The following is a 19235-nucleotide window of genomic DNA, read 5'->3' on the forward strand; positions in this document are numbered from 1 at the left end:
TGAGTAAAGGGAAAATGAATCAGGAAGGTAACCAACTGTTGCGTTTGTTCTCATTTGGTCCCTTTCTTTTTTTTGTACTCAATATACCATCGAACTTATTGTTTGTGTTCACCATAACCCTTTGACCGGCTATCACAGGTCAAAAATCGGTCAAAAGGGCTATGGTAAACACCAACAACAAGTTCGATGGTATATTGAATACAAAAAAAAAAAAAAAAAAAAAAAAAAAAAAAAAAAACAAAAAAAGGGACCAAATGAGTACAAACGCAAAAGTTAATTACCCTCACGAGTCATTTTCCCAAATAAATAAACAAACAAAAAAACATATAAAGTTGTATACAATGGTAAGCCCATAGGAAAATCAAGGGAATCGACCCACAAAGTTTGAAATTATTTATTATTTTGAGTAATGCATATAACTGACTCTGTTTATGAATCAAGTCTAGTGAGAAACTCTGTTATCGATCGGATTACAAGGAGTGGGCTCTCTATATGAACAGCATGCCCACAATTAGGAACCTCAACCACTCTACTCTTGCCAAGTGTCACGCACATCCTCTCACCAATCTTCTTAAATTTCTCATCTCTCTCACCAACAATAACCACAACAGGAGATTTCACATGCTTTAGATCTTCCCACAATGACCTATCATCAAAACTCATAATTAATCATATACCAAAACAATAAATGAATTATTTATTTATTTATTTATATAATGATCAAACATACGGTTGTCTTCCGGTGCTTAGGCCAGAGAGTGTTTTTACAAGACCTGACACGTCATCATGTTTTGACCGGTCAGCAACTATTTGCTCAAATTGTGGATGGCTTCTTAAGCTGCATCATTCATAAATAAATTATAAACACAAAGTAACTACAAAATTTATTTATTTTTAAATATTAAATTACCTTTCCCACATCTCTCCAGAATACCATGTCTCAATGAATAATTCAACACCATATGAAACAAGTGCACATGCTAAAGAATCGTCTTTAACACTTCTAGACTTTCTTTTTGCCACGTCATCCAATCCAGGGCTTCCAGATATCATCACTACTCCTTTTATCATATTTTTGAATTTCAAAGCCATGTATAAAGTGATCCTCGCTCCCATGGAGTATCCGACAAGTGTCACTTTTTTAGTGGTTAGCACAAGGACCAGTTTCTCTAGCATATCTGTAACTACCTGCATTGAAAGCTCAACTCCTTGTGCCACGTCATCAATGGCATCCATCTTTGACCCACCATGACCAGGGAGGTCGATTGCGATACATCTAGAAGATGCTGACATGGCGTTCATGATGGGAATCCAATCTTCACTACTCCCAAGGAATCCATGAAGAAATACAATAACATTATCCTACATTTAAAAAAAAAAAAAAATCATATACATCTGCTAAAACATATTAAATTAGAAAACTTTCACTTTCTTACATTTCTTTTGTCTCCAAGCTCTTTCACATTGATGGAAAATGTCATCCCCTCAACATCCACCTTTTGTGTATAATTCCATAGTTTCTCACTCTCAAAACTCCGGAATACCGAATTCCGATTGATTTTGAAGTTGGTCAAAGTTTGACCGGCATCAAAAACAGAAGCTTGACTTTTCGTAAAACACAATGACTCGGTGATGATGACATCATCTTTGAGCCACTTGTATGTTCCAAGACCATGTGCCACGTCAGATACAATTTCCTTATTCATTATTTTGCAAATATCTTTATTTTTCATTTCAAGAAAACAAGAAAATTGAACGTAAGCTGACAAAGATATTCCACTTTCGAATGCAGCACTGACAACAGCTAATTTTCCATGATGGTGGGCCCACCTTGCAATGTATGCAGCCTTCTCAAATCCACCAACAAAGCTTGGTTTAATTACCTGAAAAGAGGTAATTAAATAAATTACTTAATATTTAATATGTAACAATTAATCATTAATCATTTACTTACAACAGCAACAATTTTGTCATGTGTGAATCTTGAAAGAGCTTGAAGAGGATTTTCTTGAAGATTGTCAATGGTTTCATCTAGGGCTACAGGTATTCCGCTTTCTTCACAAAATTTAATTATATCATCTTCATCATTTACAGGCTCCTGAAATTTGGAAAGTAGATTTTTATATTTTTACTATATAAAGTATAAACATATGCATCAACCAAGAACAAAATAATAAATAATAAATACCTCAATATATTGAAGTTCACATTCCTTCACATTAGAACCAAATTGAAGAGCATCATTAAAAGACCATTTTTTATTTGCATCAACACGAAGTTGAATATGGAAACCGATTTTCTTCCTTATTTCTTGTATGACTTGAGCATCTTCAATAGGATGGGCCCTACGTGCCACCTGTCAGTTTATTATGGAAAATGGAAAATTGGAAATTACTTACTTTCATATGATAGTAGAAACAAACATAAGATCAAATTTTTGCTTACTTTTAGTTTGATTGTAGTGAAACCTTCTTCAACAAGTTTGGATGCAAGATAAGCAACTTCAGAAGGAGTTCCATTAGAGTCAAGAAGGGCACAAATTGTAATATTTGATGACTTTTGAGGACTTTCTTGTTTGGGTGCTGAAGGGTGAAGGATATTTAACATACTGGAAGAACAACCTTGTACTGAAGCTATAGCATTAAGAATCGCCATTTCCAAACCACATCTAACACTTGGAAGAATAGAATCTGGCTAAAAAAAAAAAAAGATTTTCAAGACTTTTAACAAATTTTGTAAAAAGAAATTACTGGATGAGTAGTACATACTGGGATTCCTAAATTGGTCCATATCCATGAAGAGAAGGATCCATTTAGAAGAGGAAGAGATGAATGTAAAGTGGATCCTTTTATAACATGTGTAAGAAACTGAAGTTGCTCTTGTGCATCTTGAAGAGTTCCCTTGTGGGTCCCAAGTGGTGCCACCTGTCATTGTGAACAATAATTAAACCTTATAGGTAAATAAATAAATAAACTTGAGATAGAAAAGATAAAATTTACCTCTCCAATTCCAGTACTTCCATCTTCAAGATACAAAGTTAACACAAATCCTTCTCTATAATTGTCATTAACAACAGGAGTTGTCAATGGAGCACAGAGTTGAATTCTGTCATAACATGATAATTTATACATTATAAATTTATAATAAATCTTTATAGATGATAGATCTATTTTTTTAGTAAAAAGCTGACCTGTATTGAAAAAACTCCAGTTTATGAACTTTAATTGAATTGAGAACTGATAGCTTTGAAATAATGGATAAAGAATTCCCTGCTGCTTGACATGAAAATTGTCTTAAATTACTGTGAAAGTTTTTATTGGCATCAATGGAGCTCTCAACTTCAATAACACAATCACTTTCTTCATGTTGAGAATTTAACAGAGCCTTTTGGAGCTCAGATTTTGTGCTGACATGTACATGCTTCACACTATCATGTGAATAAATAAATAATCTCAAATTAGCAATCAGAAATGATGATGAAATATGAATTGATGAATGATGATCATTACCCATGTGCATTGCATAAGTTGTGAATTCCAACATCATGAGATGTGTAAAAATATTGACTCAGTATTTTTTCTTCAGCTTTATTTGCAATAGGTAGAAGACTAAAAATCGCACCTCCATGGTTGTTGATCACAATTATTGTCATCTGTTTTCTTGAAATCCTTCAAAAACATATGAAATAATAAATATAAATATAAACAGAATTCAAAATCTGAGAAGTATATAAGTTGTACCTCTGTTTCAAAAGTGCTAATCCATTTGTATCATGTAAAAAGGAAACATCTCCAATCACACAAACAACCTGAATTTAAATTGTAGAAATATTAAAAGTATAAAAAAGAAAATAAAACAAAAAAAAAAATCAGATACTATACTCACTTTTTTGTTGTGGCCTACAGCAAAACCAATAGCAGTACTGAGTAAACCATCGATACCACTAGCACCTCTGTTTCCAGCCACTTGTATCCAGGTGAATGGAAAACCTGAGGGTAATTTGGTAATTTTACCATGACTACCCTTTCCATGACTACTTCCATACATATCTGCATCGCGTATTGGCATGCTATTTCCTATGAACATTGTGGATCCAAATTCAATAGCTTCTGAAGTCACATGAGCAACATATGGTTCACTCAAATTGTTCTCTGAATGTATTAAAAATGATATCTCCCACTCAACCTACAAAATTAAAAATCCAATAAAAGTTATAAATTGCATTTTTGGATCAGATTTCAAAGTCTGAAACTAATAACTGTTTACTGTTTACAGTTTACAGTTTACCATCATGTTTATTGAACACAGGAAATTTGTCCATTGGGTGTTGATTTTGGTTGTGCAAGATCTCATCACACAATTGGTAAAATGACGGATATGACCTTGAATCCTATGTGTAATTACATGTGAGGGATCATGTCGATTAGGATGGTTATCCACTAATATATATTGACATGGAGAAGAATCTTGTATCATTTGTGAAACACGTTTGCTTGTTATTCTGCTTCCAATCTGTATTCAAATTTCAAAAACTATAAATAATAAACCCATAAAAAAGTCAAACAAATTAAGTTGACCTGACCAGTATATTTTCTATTTTTCTCTAACTATACCTGAAGAATAACATCTGGATTTATCCGATTTCTGACTTCAGGAGAAAGTAGCAAATGATCCAAATGATCAACAAAAAGAATACTCTCATTAAGTTTCAAAACAGAATTTTTATATTTTCTCAACCTTAAACCTGATAAAATATCAGCAAAAACTGGCCATTTAAGGTGTTTAGCTAATAATAAAGATGCCCAGATATCATCCTCTTTAAAAATCGCACCAATTAGCAGAATCCCATGTTTTGCACCTTGTATTACACCTAACACATCTGCCACATCACCATGTGTGAAAGAATCATGAGATTGGAAATAGTTTGTAAATGGTTGACTACTTGATACCCAAAACTCTAATCCTTTTAAGCAACTTTGACTCCATTCTTTTGGTGTGTTTTCTAGAGGCTCCCTGAAAGGACAATTGATATGTACAGGTCCACAAGGTGATGACGTGGCATGATTTACAGCAGAGTCAACAGTTGTTAAAACCATTCTTGCAGAAATATCGTCTGTGGGTACAGGAAGATTGAAAAATTGCCTCACAAATGACCCAAATATGTTAACCTAGAAAAGAAAATGTTTAAAAATGAATATTTAGAAAGAAAAGTAATAAATAATAATCATTAATTATTATTTAACATACTTGATTAATTGCTTGGTTGGCTCCAGTATCAAGAAGCTCAGGGGGGCGATCTGCTGTGAGTAATAGAAGAGGTAAAAAATCTTGAGAAGCTTCCACTACCTGTAAAAGTGTAAATTATCCAACTTTTTATAAAAAATGGAAAAGGATATAAATTTATTATTTTTTTACAGACTTACAGCAGGTAAAAGATTTGAAACTGCAGTGCCTGATGAGGTTATAACCACAGCTGGTTTTTGAGAGCCTTTTGCATAACCAATAGCATGAAAAGCAAGTGATCTTTCATCAAAGCATGCAATGCAATTTGTCATAGGGTGAGAAGTTGCAGCAATGGCTAGTGGAGTGGAACGTGATCCTGGAGCTATACAAAAGTACTAAACAAAAAAAAATTAAAAAAAAAAAAGTTAAGAGTTTTTAAACAGGATAAAGGAAATGAAATTTATCATTTATCTTACAGTTAAACCGAGTCGATAGCATTCTTCGATTATTAGTGATGCCCACAATGTATTGATGTTTGAAGATTGTTTTAAAGAATGAGCTATATCTCTGAACTGATCCAGCTGATTTTGAAATTTTATAAAATATAAACAAATGTAGCATGTAATTATGTACAAAATGTATAATTCTACCATACCATGTTATTGCAGACAACTACAGTAGCTGAAAGTCTTAGGGAGAACTGGTATGATGATGATGTGTTTTCCTATGGAGTAAAAAGGGAATTTAAGAAGGATAAATTTATACACAAGATTGAAAAGTGAATAGAAGAAATATTGAAGTTAAATAATTACCAGGATAAAGAAGATACCAGTTCCATGTGGTCAAGGCAACCTTCCCTCAGCAAAAGAGCATCTGTATATACCTACAAGAAGAGTGCTACCATTTATATGATTAAAAAAGTTTATATAATTAGAGTAGTTAAGTTAATTTGTAGTGTAAGTGAATGTTAATGTATGTACCATTTGTGCATGTTTATCCTCCACCATGTTGAACTTTTTTAGAACAGCATTAATTGATTTGTTCAGACATTCATTTGCAATGGGCCTTGTAAGAGCTGGCCTAAAAGAAAATTTTGTAAAATATGACAATTGTGCACATGAAATACATAACAGAAACCTGTAGTATGAGTGTAGTTATTCAAACTATAGGTCTGTATTCTGTATAAAATATTAAACACTGGAGAGTAGAGAAGATAGCCACAAAATACCTGTTGTGAGATAAATAATAACATCAAAAGCCTTGTCATATGGATAAAGGGAAGAGTCATTCCATGCTAGTGTGGCGGATAATATGGATAACCCATCAGACTCGACTAATTCTATCTGTGAAATTTTGAAATTCAATTAAAATCATGAATGTATTAAAATTTAATTTGAAAGTATGGTTATGTGGATTACTTGGGGAATGAACATGTAGGGTGATATGTTCTCATACTTTACAGAATTGTGGCCAAATAAACCATAAGCCTTCAGATGTGTTGAATCAAGGGACTGATATCTTCTGAAAGAAATGTTCTCTATTGAGGTAGAGGAAAAAGGAGTCTTGATGAAAACCGCAACACCAATTCCAAAGACTCCATGACTTGTAGTGAATGAGAGAAACTTATTGGTTGGCTTCTCAAACTCTGTAGAAACAAAAAACTGAGGAAATACTCCTAGTGATGGATCTTGACTGCAAAACAAACTCAATGCTCTTGAACCAGGGGATACAGCAATCTGCAAATGGCAAGTCAATATTTTGAACAGATAACGTAAGAAATTTGCTAGAACAAGCATAAGACAAGTGAAATTCTTAATTATATGTTTCTAATCAAAATTGAATAAATCTGAAAACCTGATATCTGTACATTCCAGCTTTAGCACGAGGTTTCGACTTCAAGTCCTCAACCGAATCTCTAATCTTTTCGAGTCCCGATTCTAGCGTCAGTGCTGGAGGCAATGTACGCGTAATGCAGGTAGCCAGGAGTAGTTCGGCCTCCTCCGCCTCCATGAATTTAACTTCGTTTACTTGCATTGAACTCCGCACAATCTATACACACAAAATCATATATTTCTTACAAAATTGGAAAAATTATTAGAGGAAAACAGGAAGCAAACGCTGAATGCACATGGAAATTTGTAATTTGGACCTTGAAATTCGGAGCATTCCGGCGCTGACGAAGAAATGTGAAGCGATTGCGGGAGGGTATGGTGATGTTGGTTTTAGAAGGCAGAAAGGTGATAGTATGGAAATGTAGGAAGGAAGAGGGAGAAGAATGTAGCTTGATCTGGAGATTCATAGTGTCACCTTAGAGGATAAGGAAACAGGGTTTCAGGACCTAAAGGCGTTTTCCCATAGGATAAAATAAACCGAGTTCGGTTTTAGAGGGTGGTTGGTTTAACTTTTGTTATGTGGGGCAAAAGTCCTTTTTGTAAAAGGATTTTTTGGAAAAGGACTTTAGTCAAAAGTTAAAGTGTTTGGTTTAACTTTTATATGTAAAATGATAAAAAAGGACATGTTTATATATTTACATTGATTTACTACTTTACACATATTATTTTGTATAAAAAAAATTTTAAACACATATTATAATTTTATAAACATTTTATTAGAAAATATAAAATATAAATTTCTTTTAAAATATTTCTAATTTTTTAGATTATACCATGAAAATATTAAAATTAGTACGTTCATACAAATTGTAAATAATTTATAAGAGGATTTTTTGTATTAGACCATGACAATATTAGAATTACGTTCATATAAATGTAAAATATAAATTACGTTCATACGAATTAAAATATTTCTAATTTTTTGGATTAGACCATGACAATATTAAAATTACGTTCATACAAATTGTAAATAATTCATAAAAAAATATCATAGATAATATTACATTCATCTACGTAATGTGATTATATCTTGTGCAATAATATCCCGTCTCGCTGCCATATATAAATCATCATTGCTCGTGCGACGTGTACTTGGACCTTCTTCATAAACATCACTACCGGTATCACCTCGTACGGGATTGTAGGATTCTTGTTGTGCCCTATTAAACGCTTCATCAAACCTACCAACCTTTCGAATGTAGTTATGGATCGCCATCGATGCTATCACAATTTTCACTTGGTTCTTGTACTTGTAATTAACATGCATGTCTCTTAATAACGCCCACCTAGCTTTCCACACTCCAAAAGTTCGTTCAATGATATTTCGCAATGATGAATGGAGATAGTTAAATTTCTCTTTCGGTCCACGAGGTTCTCGAATAGCAGCCGTGTGTCCACGTCGAAAATCTGGTAAATGATAACGAATATTTGTGCCTTTGTATGGAGCAAGATACCCTCTCGTATTTGGATATCCAGCATCAACAACGTAATATTTATCTGTAAATAAAACAATCATTTATTATTCGTTTCAAACAAGTAGTAAAAACATAAAACTTGTATTCCAAAAAAAAAGAAAAAAATACTAACCACCCGTTGGATAGGGAAAACTAAGATCTGGTCTCTGTAAGGCTTCATTGAAAATTCTTGTATCGTGTGCAGTCCCCTCCCAACCGGCCCAAACAAATGTAAAGCACATGTTAAAATCACAAACAGCCATTATATTTTGTGTTGCATATCCTTTTCGACCAATGTACTTCACTTCATCTTTTTGTGGAACCGATGCCCTAACGTGTGTCCCATCTATAGCACCAATGCAATCCTTCAAATTCAAAAATATATCATAAATAAATTATTTGTTAAAGTTTGACTACCAAGAAAATAAACATTGGATAATACCTTGAACATTGGATAATACCGAGGGTTATTTAATATATATGCGGGAACATCATCATTATAGTTTGCGTCTGGCTTGATGATGTCGGCACTCAGTTTTAGCACGGCTTCCAAAACTGTATGGAAATGCCTGTGAATCGTTTCCCCTGAATGATTAAAAAATTCTTGCACAAATCTATTGCTACACCCATGCGCCAAAGTCATCAAGAATATTCCTACAGACTCCTCTATAGATACTTTTCGGGATTGTTGTAACCCGTAATTTGTAGCAAGATCTAAGCATAACTGTCTAAAAACCGGTACGTTAAGTCTAAACAACTCATAACAACGTCTACGATGGCCATTTAGTACTTCTGTAATAAACATGCGCCCTGTGCGATCTGAAGTGTGACATGGTGTACGTAGGTTACGAGCGAGTATTATCCCTTTCAAAGCTAATCCACATAACATTTCAAATTCTCTATCCTCTTCCATTACACATTCTTCATTATCATTCGATGAATTAGAATCATCACTATCCATCCTACATAATACAAATAAAATGATGTCAACCATTAACACATAACATAAAGTCAAACAATAACACATAATATAAAATGTCAAAGGACAACACATAATGTCAAAGGACAACACATAATGTCAACGGATAACACATAAATGTCAAAGCATAACACATATGGCTAAATCATTATTTCATAAGTAACTTAAGAAACTCCATCTTGGCTTCGTCGGTCGTTGGAAACATAAAAGCTTCACGGTTTTGCTTTTTGGTGAAGACAAACAAGGCTTGTGAAAAATTGTTGGACCCTTCACGAAAATCGGGGAACTTGATGACAATGGCCATGCAATCTGCTATTGTTGGGGACGGATTATTTTGTGGATAAGTTTGTGTGCTTTTTGATGATATGGCATCCAATAAAGCATCAACTTTTTCTTCATAAATAGAATTTTTACTCTTGGTTGAACGGTTGTTGGAAACAGACTTAGACCTCTTCCTTTTACTTGAACTACTTTCATTGAGACTAGTAAAAAGAGGCTCATCATCATCTAAATTGATTTCATCACTATCTCCTTTGCCCTCCATATTTTCTTCGTTTGGATTGCTATTGTTTTGAAATTGTAATGGAGTCATAGTCTGATCTCCAACGGCAACAGAATCCCGAAACAAAAAAGCATATTTCTTATCAAATATGCTCAAATCTGTGTTCCTAAATTTGGCATAATCTTTATTCTCCTACAAGACAAAAAGATATTGTAAATCAAATATGTTCAATCTATATGCAATCATAACTTAAAATAATTAAAAAAAAAAAAGTAATCATACCTTTATTTTCTCCTCCCACCACTCGGGGGACGCATCTATTAGGCTTCTCGTCCCACCGAGTCCGGTTTCAAGTCTCATTAAGCGGTCATAAAGCTTCCACTCTTTTTTCATGTTCTCCCATTTGTTTGTTAGTTGTTTTTTTTCAAGGCTATAACCTGTTTTCTCCTTAATACGTCTTTGTATATTTTCCCACCCAATTTTATCAAAGGAGGAAGTGGCTTTACGACCTTTTTTTTTCAATCAAACACGAATCAACAAACACCATGAAGCTACGATTATCCCACCCAAATTTTGGTTTTTTCATTTTTAAAGATGTTTCACAGTCAACATTTGTAGTGTTGTTTTCATCCATTATCTGTGAATACATATAGTATTAACATTTAAGCAACAAACCAATTTCATTAACCCTTCTAAATGATTTCATTATTTTATCAAATTTCTAATCAAAATAGAAAAAATAGATTATCACAACATATCAATTTCACAATATAGTCAATTTCGCTTAAACCTATTTTGGCACACCAATATTTTCAACAAAGAGAAACTTGTATTGTTTGTAATGTGGATGAAGTATATAAATAAGTGATCTTACAAACGACATTTAAGATGGTATTTAATATGCTTATTTTGCAACAAAATGATGTACAACATGATCCCATATAAGATGGTAAAAACTAAAAACCCTTTAATATTTCTTGTAATTTATTGCTAACTTGAAAAGTAAATTCATTTTTGTTTTTCAATCAAAATAATTTTATATGACATATAGTAAGCAACTCTAACGCGATTTCAATTGAAAATCCATTCTAATAATCCAGATTCTCAGATTTGGGTTTGCTTATGATGAAATTCTGTTTGTATGTTGACTTTGAAAGTCAATTCTCAAAATCTTGCAACAAAAATCGATGTGAACTTTTTTGTTCAAATATATAACTCTATTGCTATAATCCAATATCTAATGACGATAACATTTTGGTCTCAAATAAATTTCACAGCAAATAAATCGGAAGGAGCACATTTCACAGCAAATCAATTTCACAGCAAATAAATTTCACAGCACATCATATCAATTTCAGCAATCAATTACACAATATCAATTTCAGAAATCCTAAATCAAATTGAAATCGGAAATCAAATGGAAATCGGAAATAGACAGGAAGAGATTGCAACATCTGAGATCGGAAATCACATCTGAGATCGGAAATTGAATAGAAACAAACCTGATCGCGGGGTTGCAGTCGAACGGTGTCGCCGGTGTTGCAGGTCGCCGGCGTCGCCGGTGTTGCAGGTCGCCGGTGTCGCCGGTGTTTGTTGCAGGTCGAGAGGTCGAGATGCGAGAGAGAGTGCGTGAGCGGAGAGAACAAGAGAAGCTGTGAATGAATGTGACGTGAATGAATGTGACGTTAATTAGGGTAGATAAGGGCATATTGGTAATTTCCAATTTTTAGTTGCTGAAAAGTTAGGAAAAGTCATGTATACGTGACTTTTCAAAAAGTCTCAAAATACTCTATACAAAAAGTCATTTATAAAAGTCATTTTTACCTTACCAAACATCTTTTTGGACTTTTTCAAAAAGATAAAGAAAAAGTCATTTTAAAAGGCAATCCAAACACCCTCTTAAAAGATATGCACACCTTGAAAACCTTATTTATTAATTTCATTCGATCGGGTCCCTTCCACTCGAAGGACCCAACCCCTATATTTTGTATCAATACTAATTTCTAGGAGGCCACTCTGGGACGCAAATCCTAGGACGACTCTAACAATCTCAGTTATGAATGTAAAAATGTAACAGGTATCAAATCGAGGTTTGCTAGTGGTACCGAAGCACACAATAGAAGTTACAACTTGAAAAGCCTCGTGACGAACAACCGAGTTACATCAAGTGGCACTATCCATGGGACCCCCATCAAATCAGTCACAACCTCACGTGGTCTTATCCATTCTTTCCTTAATCTCAACACACCGGTTAATATTTGGCTACCGAAAAGCTTCGACATCGAAAAGTTTCAAAATGTCATGTTTCTTTGAAAACTCATATACATTGTCTTCATCATAAATTCTTATATTACCAAGTTTCTAAATAAAGCAAAAGAAATATGATAATTAGTTATGCTTAAGCCATTAAAGGTTATACAACCGAAAGCTTTGCCAAAATAAATGTTTATATTTTTTGCCTTGCTCGTTATGTACATAATATATTCATAAAAGTATATGTTTCTGGATATAGTACATATTGCATCGTAGTTTGTATTATCAACCGAAAACAAAAGTCAAAGTCAGCGTCACGTCGTAACCATTCCTTGGTCATGTCGTGGGGATGCAAAGACAAAACAATCACGAATCCGGACTTCGGCACGTCATGGTCATTCACTGGCCACGTCATGGTAACTGGCAATTTGCTCCAAAACTCCATTAAGAAGTTAATACATACAGATCAAGGCCCAAAACTTCAGATCTACTCTTTCCACCCGACTTAATAGATATGGTTTCCAAATTTATCCATTAGGATCTCACCACAAGACAAGATCTCAAACCCTAAGTCTATAATAGCATAAAATCTTCCCAAAACATGCATGGCTTTAAGAACAATATCAAGATGCAAACTTTCACGGTCCAATCAAGATTATGAGGTGATAAAATAAGCTTGAAGAGGTGTTGGAGTTCACTCAGCTCTAACAAAAGTATGGGTTCAATGCATCTGCTGGAAAATATGGGTTCAATCACATATGGTTAGGCATCTGTGTTTGGTTCGGTATATGTTGCTCAGCATCTCCGGAGTTCGGTATACATATAACGATATGCTTCGGACATCGGTGGTTCCGTATATACAGTTCGGTATATATGCTTTCGTTATTTGTGGCTTGGTATACATAGAACGTTAAGTTTTGGTCATCGATGGTTCGATATATATGGTTGACTTATCTATGGTTCGGTGTTCATAAAATGATATGTTTCGGTCATCTGTGGTTTGATATGTATGCTCTGTGGTTCGGTCATCTACACTTCGGTTGTTTGTGGTTCAGGCATCTGCACTTCGATCATCTACGGTTCGGGAATCTACACTTCGGTATACATGGATCGACTTCACAACTACAGTCACATATGGGTTGGCATCCACGGTTCAGACAAAGTGGTTACCTATAGATCTGATTTCGTTCATCATAAATTTCCCGCCCTACATCTTGAATCGAATTTTGTAATTAAATTTAGTTGATAAACACGCCCTGTGAAACCTCTTACTTATGTCATCCACGTAAAAGTGTGACATCCCTAAAATCACGGCCAGAAAAGACCGGTTTAATTAAAGATTTTAAAATAATTTTAGAGTAATCATTTGATTAAAAGAGTTGCGAAATTTGTTCCCAAAACAAAATACGATAAAAATAAGATTTACCAAAGCATTTCTTAAAGAAATGTATTTTTCATTATATAACAATACTCGGGATGTCATGTTCCGATAAACAGACCAAAAGCATAAACATTTCAATACATACCTTACAACAGTTAAATATAATGACAGGTCTATAATCCAAAAATAACTTGACAAGTCATCCAACTTATGCTCTGGCGCCACTACCTGTAATACAAAGAAACCGAGTGGGTCAAGCTTGGGAGCCTGATGAGCATATAGGTTTTTCAAACCACAATAAATAATTATATTTAATTCCACCAACCAACAATAATCTAATTACCCATTCCCGTTATTCTCACTTTACGTCCCTAAAACAACTAACACAAGGGACCTACTCTTAGAATATTTCATCGGGGCGACAACACATGAATTCGGGGGTTTCCCAGCAATATATGTCAAATAAGACAACCATGAGGGGGATGGAGTACAACGAATTAACACCCAAGTTCATTAACGCCTACAGGTGGCGAACCTGCTAGCGTTCCACAGGACTGTCTAGAAAGTCCGTGGTCGTCATCTAAACTCCGCTAGATGACTGAATCAAAAACAACATCGAGGCCGCTCATCTGTTTATCACACATCAACTATCTACCCATGTTCTACCCAACATATTAGTAGATAAAAAAATATATATTTTTATACATAGTTTAAAACCTATATAGCATTCTCATTCAATACATATTCCAAACAACAGATCAGACACATACACATGACACGTATTTCATAGAGAATAAATCATATCTATGAGATAGAAGAAAGTGAATATACATTCACACATATAACAACAAAATATACACTAACATGTATTTCGTATAAAATACTTCATAATTATGCGTTAGAAGAAAGTGACTACACACTCACTTGATCAGAAGATGATCGGATAGCACTACGGCTTGTAGAAGTAGTATTATCCGGTAGATCTGGAAGATCTTCACAAAAACCGGGCTCCTCGCGGGCAGAGCTTCGGCTCGGGAATTTTACTTCTCGGGATCTTCGGGGCATCGGGACTTGCTTCGGGTCTCGGGAATGATATCGGGGCTTCGGGATATTTCTTGCACGAAAAACGAGGCAAAACGGGAGAGAGAGAGAGAGAGAAGAGCAATTGAGCAAAGAAACTCAGAAGCCTCGATTCCCTTTTATAGGGGGGTGGATCCTCGATTTACGCTGGGCGTAACCCGGATAAGATCGCTAACTCCCCCCTTTGGATAATATCAGAATTTATAATTAAATTTAATATTTTAATTATTTAATAAACTTCAAAAATTCATATCTTCCTCATACGAACTCCGTTTTCGACGTTCTTTATATCCCCACGTAGGTGAGACTACGCTCTACAACTTTCGTTTAGACTCCGTCGGATAATTTTGAATTTATTTTTTTATTATTCATTTTTAGTAGGCCGGGATAGGAAAACTCCGTTATAAATTCATAACTTTTTCATCTGGCGTCCGTTTTCGCCTGTCTTTTTATCGTTTCACTACTATTAATGAGATCTTCGATTCTCATTTAGATTATTTCGTCTAAAAACCGTTTGGTCTCAAATCGAGTATTCGGGCTGCATACTGCTAAGTCGAAACTTCGGAAAATCATAACTTCCTCATACGAAGTCAGATTTGAGCGTTCTTTTTATGCACGCTCTCGGTTTAACGAACTCTATGATTTTCTTTTAGATTACTAAGGCTAAATATCGCTCTAACGTAAATTTCACTTTTTACGTCATTCAGCGTTGCCGGTTCTGTCGCAAAACTTCGGCAGGTCATAACTTCTTCGTTATAACTCGGAGTTCAGCATTCTTTATATCTCCAGAATCCTTGTTTCAACCACTACATATTCATGCAAAGATATCGGTCTTATCTCACACTTTAATTTTGACGCTTATTTTATTCTTAATTCATTAAATTATAATAATTAAGAAAATAAACACATAATTCACATAATACTCAAAGATTTCATCATTAATACTTCAAAAAGAGTTACAAGGGTTAACCTAGAGTATTACATCAATGATAATGCCTAGCCTGGAAACACGGGCATTACAAAAAGTGCTCGATGTATTTTCACGTTGAAGCATATATCACCAAAGTAAAGGTACTTCATACTAATAGAAGAAAGCCAAGATGGCTTTGATGTTTTGTGCTCTCAAAAGAAATCGAAGAACCGACCTCCTATATATCTATTTCAAAATTACTCTAAAACCGAACATCCATAGTCACCTACTGATATTCAAACAATTAACCATTTTTGTCCAGACATCGCAATAATAGCCATAGTGATGCAGTTTGATCTTAACCATGTCTACCGCATAAATGTTCCTTATTTTTCTGGATTGAATCTTTGAAAGAATTATTGCATCCCCATACATTTATCTGTGATAATTTCATAAACATGCTATTGAAGGGAAGAAAGAAGTTGCACACTTAAGAAGGATCACCAAATTTCAAGCTATGAAGTAACTTAAAGATCAATCTGAGGCATTTATCTGTGATAATTTCATAAACATGCTATTGAAGGGAAGAAAGAAGTTGCACACTTAAGAAGGATCACCAAATTTCAAGCTATGAAGTAACTTAAAGATCAATCTGAGGCTGTATCACATTTTGAACATCTCCCAATCTACTACCATGACATGTCAATACTTCATATACATCTGATAATTAAAAAGAAGATCCTCCCTAGAAACAATCAGACGAATGCGACTATTTTCTCGGTCAAACTAATCAATCTCATAAGTTAAAAGAATATAATTTCACTACGGATATATCTACCTGATTTTAAACCACCAGCTCTGCAATTCCTGCCATATTCATGATAAAGAGGTGTTATCATTCTTCATGTTTATCTCAAAAGCTTCTTCAAGTGCAACACAACTTTTTATGTTTTCATAATCCACAAATGGTTTCTTCAAACTAAAGGACAATCATCAAACCACAAGGAGAAGATATTCATAACAGGTGAAATCGACAACTTATATTAGGATATGCTAGTTCCAAGGAGTACCATAAAGACTAAGAACCTCTCAAACATTAGGAATCGACAACCATACTTTCTACTATTATGAGCTCTCACACATCTTTTTGATGTATTGTCGTTTGCATTGGGTTCATGATCTGTCTATATATATATATATATATATATATATATATATATATATATATATATATATATATATATATATATATATATATATATTAAACTTTGTTCTATATTTTCTCATCATTGACAGTTGGAAACAAATGCCTAGATTGGAAAAACATAAGAAAGGAAAGGCACTAATCTAGGAACATAAGAAAGGAAAGGCACTGATCTAAGAAGTAATCTAGGAATAAAGAAAGGAAATCAAATCAGAAAATATTTTCCATTCTATACTCCCCTCAAGATCGAGCGTGTAGATTACAAACACCAAATTTGTCAAGTACAAGCATCAGTTGTCCAGCACACCAGATAAATTGATAAGCCGGGCATTCCCGGCCCACCAAGCGAAACCAGTGGTTTCTTGATCACGACCAGCTAAAGCTAAAGTTCCATTAAAGAGCGTTTCCACGGGGTAGAACCTCCTCAGGGAATATAAGGTTTTCATGAGGCTGATCTCATCCAAGCACGAATACCTTCGTTTAAGAGAATATTTTTGGTGTAGAAAGTTTCAAATTCAGGATCTTCCGCCGCGCGAATTTCCTGAGAAACGAAGTCATAGGCACGTAGGTTCAAGGCCAGACCGACTACTCCAAGAGCACTCATCCATAAACCAGTTACTGGTACAAATATATTAAAGAAATGTGGCCTTTGTGAAATTTTGAAATTCAATTAAAATCATGAATGTATTAAAATTTAATTTAAAAGTATGGTTATGTGGATTACTTGGGGAATGAACATGTAGGGTGATATGTTCTCATACTTTACAGAATTGTGGCCAAATAAACCATAAGCCTTCAGATGTGTTGAATCAAGGGACTGATATCTTCTGAAAGAAATGTTCTCTATTGAGGTAGAGGAAAAAGGAGTCTTGATGAAAACCGCAACACCAATTCCAAAGACTCCATGACTTGTAGTGAATGAGAGAAACTTATTGGTTGGCTTCTCAAACTCTGTAGAAACAAAAAACTGAGGAAATACTCCTAGTGATGGATCTTGACTGCAAAACAAACTCAATGCTCTTGAACCAGGGGATACAGCAATCTGCAAATGGCAAGTCAATATTTTGAATAGATAACGTAAGAAATTTTCTAGAACAAGCATAAGACAAGTGAAATTCTTAATTATATGTTTCTAATCAAAATTGAATAAATCTGAAAACCTGATATCTGTACATTCCAGCTTTAGCACGAGGTTTCGAATTCAATTCCTCAACCGAATCTCTAATCTTTTCGAGTCCCGATTCTAGCGTCAGTGCTGGAGGCAATATACGCGTAATGCAGGTAGCCAGGAGTAGTTCGGCCTCCTCCACCTCCATGAATTTAACTTCGTTTACTTGCATTGAACTCTACACAATCTATACACACAAAATCATATATTTTTTACAAAATTGGAAAAATTATTAGAGGAAAACAGGAAGCAAACGCTGAATGCACATGGAAATTCGTAATTTGGACCTTGAAATTTGGAGCATTCCAACGCTGACGAAGAAATGTGAAGCGATTGCGGGAGGGTATGGTGATGTTGGTTTTAGAAGGCAGAAAGGTGATAGTATGGAAATGTAGGAAGGAAGAGGGAGAAGAATGTAGCTTGATCTGGAGATTCATAGTGTCACCTTAGAGGATAAGGAAACAGGGTTTCAGGACCTAAAGGCGTTTTCCAATAGGATAAAATAAACCGAGTTCGGTTTTAAAAGATATGCACACCTTGAAAACCTTATTTATTAATTTCATTCGATCGGGTCCCTTCCACTCGAAGGACCCAACCCCTATATTTCGTATCAATACTAATTTCTCGGAGGCCACTCTGGCACGCAAATCCTAAGATGACTCTAACAATCTCGGTTATGAATGTAAAAATGTAACAGGTATCAAATCGAGGTTTGCTAGTGGTACCGAAGCACACAATAGAAGTTACAACTTGAAAATCCTCGTGACGAACAACCGAGTTACATCAAGTGGCGTTATCCATGGGACCCCCATCAAATCAGTCACAACCTCACGTGGTCTTATCCATTCTTTCCTTAATCTCGACGCACCGGTTAATATTTGGCTACCGAAAAGCTTCGACATCGAAAAGCTTCAAAATGTCATGTTTCTTTGAAAACTCATATACATTGTCTTCATCATAAATTCTTATATTACCAAGTTTCTAAATAAAGCAAAAGAAATATGATAATTAGTTATGCTTAAGCCATTAAAGGTTATACAACCGAAAGCTTTGCTAAAATAAATGTTTATATTTTTTGCCTTGCTCGTTATGTACATAACATATTCATAAAAGTATATGTTTCTGGATATAGTACATATTGCATCGTAGTTTGTATTATCAACCGAAAACAAAAGTCAAAGTCAGCGTC

The 19235-nt window shown here is 34.5% G+C and overlaps 2 protein-coding genes across 2 annotated transcripts; both read right to left on the bottom strand.

Moving 5' to 3' along the window:
• Window positions 1-370: 370 nt before the first annotated feature.
• LOC111896435 (protein PHYLLO, chloroplastic) lies at window positions 371-7579 on the bottom strand. The gene is made up of 25 exons (XM_023892423.3): window positions 7373-7579; window positions 7078-7272; window positions 6642-6959; window positions 6452-6566; window positions 6204-6298; window positions 6053-6106; window positions 5879-5947; window positions 5700-5804; window positions 5424-5618; window positions 5248-5346; window positions 4614-5168; window positions 4288-4512; window positions 3886-4185; window positions 3741-3808; window positions 3510-3668; window positions 3191-3427; window positions 3000-3105; window positions 2769-2924; window positions 2446-2694; window positions 2189-2356; window positions 1955-2098; window positions 1437-1883; window positions 911-1362; window positions 731-838; window positions 371-646 (listed from the first exon to the last, which is right to left on the bottom strand). The coding sequence occupies exons 1-25, from the start codon at window positions 7520-7522 to the stop codon at window positions 430-432; spliced, it is 4986 nt and encodes a 1661-aa protein (XP_023748191.1). The 5' UTR covers window positions 7523-7579; the 3' UTR covers window positions 371-429.
• Window positions 7580-17572: 9993 nt separating this feature from the next.
• Window positions 17573-18948, bottom strand: LOC111896483 (protein PHYLLO, chloroplastic-like). Its single transcript, XM_023892472.3, has 3 exons — window positions 18829-18948; window positions 18039-18224; window positions 17573-17920 (listed from the first exon to the last, which is right to left on the bottom strand). Exons 1-3 carry the CDS (start codon window positions 18946-18948, stop codon window positions 17573-17575), a joined length of 654 nt encoding a protein of 217 aa, XP_023748240.3.
• Between the last annotated feature and the right edge of the window lie 287 nt (window positions 18949-19235).

This window comes from Lactuca sativa, chromosome 4 (genome assembly GCF_002870075.4).
Source record: "Lactuca sativa cultivar Salinas chromosome 4, Lsat_Salinas_v11, whole genome shotgun sequence".
In the NCBI taxonomy this organism is placed as follows: domain Eukaryota; kingdom Viridiplantae; phylum Streptophyta; class Magnoliopsida; order Asterales; family Asteraceae; genus Lactuca; species Lactuca sativa.